General features: G+C 38.7%; 1 protein-coding gene across 1 annotated transcript; it reads left to right on the top strand.

Moving 5' to 3' along the window:
- Nucleotides 1–895: 895 nt before the first annotated feature.
- On the top strand, nucleotides 896–3,265 carry c1h1orf159 (chromosome 1 C1orf159 homolog). Its single transcript, XM_067238923.1, has 9 exons — nucleotides 896–1,028; nucleotides 1,339–1,426; nucleotides 1,573–1,657; nucleotides 1,857–1,952; nucleotides 2,060–2,116; nucleotides 2,309–2,443; nucleotides 2,547–2,572; nucleotides 2,675–2,705; nucleotides 2,952–3,265. Exons 1-9 carry the CDS (start codon nucleotides 985–987, stop codon nucleotides 3,053–3,055), a joined length of 666 nt encoding a protein of 221 aa, XP_067095024.1. The 5' UTR covers nucleotides 896–984; the 3' UTR covers nucleotides 3,056–3,265.
- Nucleotides 3,266–7,215: the final 3,950 nt, after the last annotated feature.

The raw sequence follows: 7,215 nt of genomic DNA, 5'->3' as shown, positions 1-7,215 counted from the left end.
GTAGCGTGAGTTCCCTGTTTCTTTGGTTGACTGAGGTGAACCTCCTTGCTGTCAGTCCAACAGATGGCACCCAATCTGGGTCATCCTTTTGGTAAAGGTCAGACTTTTTACCTGGAAAATAATGAGAAATACAGCACAGTTTAGCTCTACATTTTAAGAACGATAAGAATAACATATTAAGCCATTAATGCCACATGCAGTAACTTGATAAGAATTATATTATGTCAATGTCAGCTTCATAGTGCTTTACAGTAAAATAAGCACACAGTAAAAACAATAAAAGCAATAATTGTTTTTACGATTTACTATTAAAAATATTATTATTATTACAATAGAACATTTGTTATGAGCCGCTGCAATAAACATTTCACAATACCTGACAAGAAATGTGCCGAACAAATCCGGATGTTGTCCAGATTTTTCCCTCGTAGATCTTGGTTGAGCTTTGCCAACCACAAGCGCCTCCTTTCCTCTGATAATCTCTGGCATTCCTCTCCCTGGTTCTTAATAACTTTTGGAAGTCGATAATATTCCAAATGTTTTTCTCGATCTGTCCTATTGGTACAACCTGAAACACGGCAATAATTAACCATTTTCCTTGACGACGTTCGGGATATACTTCAGTGCCTGTGCTTTGTTGTGATGCGGAGTGCCTCCAATATGGCGACTTCCTGTCTGATGACGCGTCGTGAAAACCCTCTATTTCGCTGGACATGTTTGATTGCATGTCAATTTGTCCTTCGAAATTTACTTGTAATTCCCTAGTCTGGTACTGTGGCTACACGCATAAATCAGTGATAAGTAATACATTTGTAATAACATGTCACGATTAGCCTATAAAAATGTAAACCAATCAGGAAACATTCAAATTTCTCCAAGTGAATGAAGGGCAGACCTTTATTTTGAAAGACAACCCCGCTGCGCCGGAAGTATCACTGTCAGTGTCTATGGTCAGAACTGTCAGTGCTGTTAGTAAATGGGTGTATGGTTTTGGAGTTAAAACTCTTCGAATCGCAGTCTAGTGCCGGGTGAGTAAATTGAAGTTTTCTACCTGTGAATGCTACGTTGTTGGTTTTATATTTGAATACATACATATTTGAATGGCATTCGCCTGTGTCAACAACATGTGAGTTAGCTACCAGTAGCTAGCTGTGAGACACCCACAACTATCTAGCTATCTTGCTAAACTGGATGTTCTAGATTGTAGATTGTGTAGTGAGTCATTGGCATTGTCTAACTGTTGCTGCTCCCAAATTGTTGTTGTGAAATTGATATTTATTATTTGCCAGAGGTTTCTAGTTTGATTTGTTGGTGACTGACAATCTGATATTTTTCCAGCTTCAAGCCACCAATAATGGTTCTATCAAACCCCATAGTCTTGGCAGTGAGTTTGATTGTGTTCAGACCTGACGCCCCAGGGATCAAGGTAAATAAGTAACTACAACAATTTCCCTGTGCATTTTATTTCAAACCAATGACCAGGCAGTAGGGAAACGGTGACTAGCCTATTACATGTGACATGAGATTCAGCATTAGCCTTGACATTCAACAACTATTCATTGTTTTGCATAGGCTCTTCATCAGAATCAATTTGACTGCTGTGGAGAAAGACAAAGAGTAAACAGTTCATGTTCAAATTACACTCACTGTGAGCCAGGTAATTTACTCTCACCAGGTGCATCCATTTCCCCTCCTTGACAAGTCCCTACACATGACCTCTTATCCTCAAGTTAGAATGTATATGTCTCACTATTTCTGGCCTTGACATTAAAGGGTAAAGCCAAAATGCATAATTCAATCATAAACCAACAGAAAACGATCCCATCATTCATGTACAACTGTTTTGATGTCCTTAGGATGTTATCTACGTGTCCTGGAGAACAATACTTCTGTGTGTATGCAGTGTGACCCAGCAACTATTGAAATGGACAACCTCACAGCCTGCAATTACAGTATGTAGCCACTAGAAGAGCCCTTTGGGGGGGGGGGGGGGGATTTATGGTAGAGATTGTGGTGGATGTACTTCTTATGCTTATTTGCATGTCTTTGCCTGATTTAGCTTACACTATGGAGAAGACAAATCGAACGACAATAACTACCTTAATTCCCAACATTGGTAAGCAATTGTGACGATTGGACATCCTAGAAAACCATGTCATAAATCTTGTACAATTCCAGAAAATATTTAATGTGTGAATGTTTATCTGGTTTACAGTACAAATGTGATTCAGTGTTTGTTTGTTATGTATAAAATGTTGCGTTATTTGTGTTTATTTGGGCATTTTGGTTGCTATGTTTTTGTAACCAGGTGGCCCAGGAGTGGCAGCCTCCCTCCTGCTTGGAACTTTGTTGATTAGCCTGTTCCTGATCCTGTCTGTTGCCTCATTTTTCTACCTCAAGCGCTCACATCGACTTCCCAGTATATTTTACCGGCGCAACAAGTGTAATTTGTTGATCAATTTGATTGCAAAAGTATATAGTTAATACTGGTTGAATATGATCAAACTGAATAGACCAGTCATACTTTGTGTTTGTGGCCTTTACAGCCTTCATCTTCCAGCCAAGTGAAACAGTAAGTTTTGTTTTCCACTTTGTATTCCAGTAGTGCAGGCATGATCAAAACTACAACCTTAAGTGGTTTAATGACCGAGGCTGTTTTCTCTATTGTGTAAAGGCTGTCATGATACCAGGATCAACATCTTCAGGTAAGAAACCCTCAACATGCACTATACCTGTTATAATGCTAGGACGGTACAGAATTGGACAGTACTGTGGAATTGGATTCAAAGTAGTTGAACTATTATATAAAAGAGTAATCATCACAGAAAGATGCATTCTGTTGTGTAAGAGTTTAGCTATTTAAATATGTGTGGGTAAAGTCCATGTGTAATTAAGACTTGCCATTGAGTTTGTCAGGTTCCTTAATTTCTCCATTCCCGTTTTATCTTCAGGGAGAAAACCAAGATATGTCAGAAGGGAGCGTCCCTCTGCCATATCTGCGTCTAGCGGTGCCACAATCCCCACCACTGCCACCACCAAAGTCTACAATGTGTAAAGTAAAGAGCAGTTCATGTGTGTCAACAGTAAGGCATGTTAACAGCATTGGTTGGCATGTCTTTCATCTGCAACATTGCCACAACCTTCTTTGTTTGCTCATTTTTTGTGAATAGTTCTTTTTAAATTGTTTTTTTTTCAGTGTGCATATTTCTCTTTGGGCCAAAATTGTTTTTACATTATCCTCCATTGTGGATAGTGAATGACCTATGAGTGAGTAATTTGTAGTCAAAGCTCTGAACCAAATTGGATGTATTATGATGTATTGTTTTGCTGCACACACGCACAATAAGAAAGTAAATCAAAGAAAGGGCGCTTGAAATTGACATGGCAAATTTCAGTTCAGTTGGACCCATTGTTGTTTTGTAAACATTAAATACCCTTATGCCTATGTGCTGGATTGGTATAAGGTTGGGTTGAAGTACATTACATTCTCTGGAATCTTATATAGATGTTAAGATGAAGTTCTACTTTTTATTTATCGTTGCAGACATTACTTGAATTTCATTTCAACACTGACAAGGAGCTTCATTTGTGAATGTTTGTACATGAGACATTTTGCCAAACTGTGTTGAGATGTTTGTCTTTCAAGGTAAATGCACTTACACATTGCTGTGCCATTTGTGTTTGCTTAAAGTTTTTACAAGGAAAAGCGTGGTGATCATTTTAAAGTCAGAATTGGATTATAGTATTGAATATTGAATTGGTATCCTGTGGCCTTATACAGCACATTCTTAAATCAATAATTAAGTGATTTTTACTAATGGCAAGTTTGGGGGCAGAACACAAGTTGGCTTTGGGTCATTTTGGAGTTCCATGCTGTGTTTATAGGTGAATCTTGTGAAGTTGTTAATCGCAGAATAGGAACCACTGATGGGATTTCATTAAAGGAGTATTCATCTTTTGCGTATTAGCTGTTGTACAGCCATTCTACAATTGTACATATGTACATACAGGTTTTATACAAATGATTTATTTGTGTTTTTTGTAATGTAATTTTTCTAGTTTTAATCATCATGAAGTATGTTCTGAAGAGTCTGTATTGTTTACAGGATTAAAGCACCTTTATTTTAATCTCCCATTATGTCTCCATTATGTATTGACTGTTAAGCCAAACAAAGAAGTTATGCTTTATTTAACCAATACTCACTCTCCCATACATTTGCTGTCATCTCTATCTGGTGGGGTGTGTTTTTTCCCAACCTTCCTGCCTAGTCTGCTGGCCCAAGAGAGATTGGGGAATCAAAATTAGCTTCCTTCTCTATCTACCTATTGGAAAATTGTGAGCAGGTGAAACTTCACAACAGTAAGAAAGAAGGCAATAAACTTTGTTGCTGAGGACTCAAGATTCTATGTTGCTATGATGACAACACTACATTCATTTCGAACAATGCCCAAATTCAAATATTTCTCTCAGAACCACCCTCACAGACACCCAACACCAAACTTCAAAGGTAAGGACTCCTTTGTGTTTTCAAGAAGTTCTGTGAAACTACAGATCTGTCAAAATATCGAGGCTCAATAAAATGTAGTTGACAGATGACTGACTGTTGAAGATAATATTCTATCTTGTTTTGATAATTTTTTAAATGGAACATTATGTTTCTATAATATTTAACAATATTTTAGATCATTGTTTACAGTGTCTATCTACAGGAGATTGGCGGAAGCGGGGAGAAGTTAATAATTAATCTATCACATACACTATTGGAACCGACTGTTCACCTTCCTTATGCTGGGCCTCACACCTTAGCAACAAATCCAAACTGCTCCAATTGTAATACTGTGGTGACATTGCTTACTGCTTACTCAATGCTGTTTTAATGCACTTGCATCTTTCAGGCGCTCTTTTTAAATGTACACCTGAGGACAAGAGCAATGCAGAGCCCAGAAGTCTGGCATACAAACGTAACTTCAGTGGATGATGAGCCTGACCATCCTGGGGTCAAACCAGAGTGCTCTATCTGTTTCAACGCTTATGACAATGTCTCCAAGACACCCAAGATGCTGGACTGCACCCACACATTTTGCCTGGAATGTGTCTCTCGGGTCATGGCTATGGAACAGGAGGGGGTTCAGATTCTCTGTCCTCTCTGCAGGCATCCCACATCTATTCCTGAGAGGGGCCCAGAGGCCCTACTTACCAGCCAGGAGGTATTGACCAGGCTGCCCAGCCACCAGCAGCAGGACGTGAGGGTGTGGATAGAATGGAAGAAGATGTGCTGCACAAACCATCCCAGTGACCCCTTGACCTGTATTTGTATAGAACCTGGAATAATCAGTCAGATCTGCTCCTTTGTTACTAGCAGGATGTTTTTATTAATGATGATGCTTCTGCTTATGTATATTTTTCCCTCGGTGCTCTGTCACACCGGCATTCTCAACTGTCGTAGACACAACATGACTGCCATTTAAAAGTCCTCCACAAACACCCTTTACCCTGCCACACTGCCATAGTTAGTAATGGCTTCAAATAAAAGATGACAAATCTTCATGTCTAGGTCAAATGCTTTCTCTCAGAACTGCAGACAGATTTATACAACTTTAACACAACGACACCCCCTGAAGAAAACAAGATACAGATAACTAATATTTATCACCAGGTAAGCAAATTTGGTCGATGCATTTTTACCCCAGAAGCTTGAATCTTATGTCGCTAGGATATTTATATGCTCCCTGCTTTTGTGATGGCGATGTTCTGCACTTACCGTTACCCAGTACTTAGGCTATAATGTTGGCACCTATTCAGTGTAGTCAGTAGCGGTTTTGGGTACGGGCGAATGCCGGGAACGCATGAAGAGTGGGGCGGCAATTTCCTAAGTGCATCAAATTAAACGAACCCTCCCTCTATCCTTGAGATTCAAACGCACTACCAGCAGAGGGCGCTAACAGCGACACGTCATATGTCCGTGTTGTGGTTTGCGTCAGGTTGGCGTCCGAGGGGAGGGGAGGGGGGAGGAGGGGGGGGATAAGTTATCCCTTACTTCTCAGCAAGAGAAATGTTTGAAATGCGTGCGAAATATGTGTTGCGTGAGAAATGGTTGAACTGCGTGAGCCCCAATTAAAACTAAAATATTGCTAAAATGCTGAACTATCACTCGGAGTCTATCTAACAACATACGTCACAATGTGTCAACACATACCACAGAACACCGCAGACCAGTTGAAGAGTCTTCCCCCTTCCACCAAAATGCTATTTGGATACTATTTTATGATATTAGATGGACAGCATGTTAGTTTATACTGACGAGCCTTCAGATAAGATTTCCCTATAACTTAATCCAAGTCTTTGCCACTATGTAAATTTTACTCTTCATTCTTGTAATTTTTTTCTTTAAAAAGGTAGTTTATCTTGTTTTTAATTGCTTTCACAAAAATAGATAGAGTGTATTGTTTTGGTTTGAACATTTCTTCAATATGTGTGTGGGATAGCCATTGTATTTAAGAACAATAAATAAATAAATGAACTATAAATCCACAAACATTCAGTCATCTATAACATTTTAAAGTAATTTCTAAAATTGTAATGTAATAAGAGACTTAAGGATACAACATTATCCATTTGGGACACCCTTTAATCATGCAGTAGCTATCACATGAGCATACCTTAAGAGTTAGCATAATGGTCTCATATAGTCTACTGTACCCTGTACCCTATACACATCCCGCATAGAGCATTCTTTTACTTTATAAGCAGGTACTTGTTATAGTGCTGTAAATATATAGAACTATTCACAGCCCAACTGGGCGAGATAAACATTTCCCTATAGCTTTGTTTTTACAAATTAATGCAACCGTTATTACACATTTTTAATTATTAATTTTAATGAACTGGTTTTTGGACAGGTCATGGTATGACACGTCAGACATGAAACAACAGTATATCAAAACACAACATAATTTTCAGACTGATGCTCTATGAATTACTTTAGTTCGATAATAAAATAGCGTAATAAAATAAATGGAGGGACTTTTTCACTGTCCATCAAAGTATATCAGTGTGCCTCACATTGCTTATTGTACAGGGTTAAGGTGAATTGAACAATGTACTGCAATTGAAATTACCTTTACAAACTCCAGAGGGCCTCTATTTAAAGGACTGAAATGTTACACCTCTGGAAGGGCAAAGCTTCTAAGGACGCCACTACATGTGACTAGACA

Source organism: Osmerus mordax, chromosome 1 (assembly GCF_038355195.1).
Source record: "Osmerus mordax isolate fOsmMor3 chromosome 1, fOsmMor3.pri, whole genome shotgun sequence".
Classification (NCBI taxonomy): domain Eukaryota; kingdom Metazoa; phylum Chordata; class Actinopteri; order Osmeriformes; family Osmeridae; genus Osmerus; species Osmerus mordax.
The sequence above is the reverse complement of the archived record's forward strand: the minus strand, read 5'-3'. Positions and strand labels throughout refer to the sequence as shown.

Excerpts from the sequence above, each read along its gene's own strand:
- c1h1orf159 (XM_067238923.1), top strand. The coding sequence starts at position 985 with ATGGTTTTGGAGTTAAAACTCTTCGAATCGCAGTCTAGTGCCGG. Across the intron at positions 1,658-1,856 it reads TTACACTCACTGTGAGCCAG|GATGTTATCTACGTGTCCTG; the intron begins GTAATTTACTCT and ends TGATGTCCTTAG. Across the intron at positions 2,444-2,546 it reads ATTTTACCGGCGCAACAAGT|CCTTCATCTTCCAGCCAAGT; the intron begins GTAATTTGTTGA and ends TGGCCTTTACAG.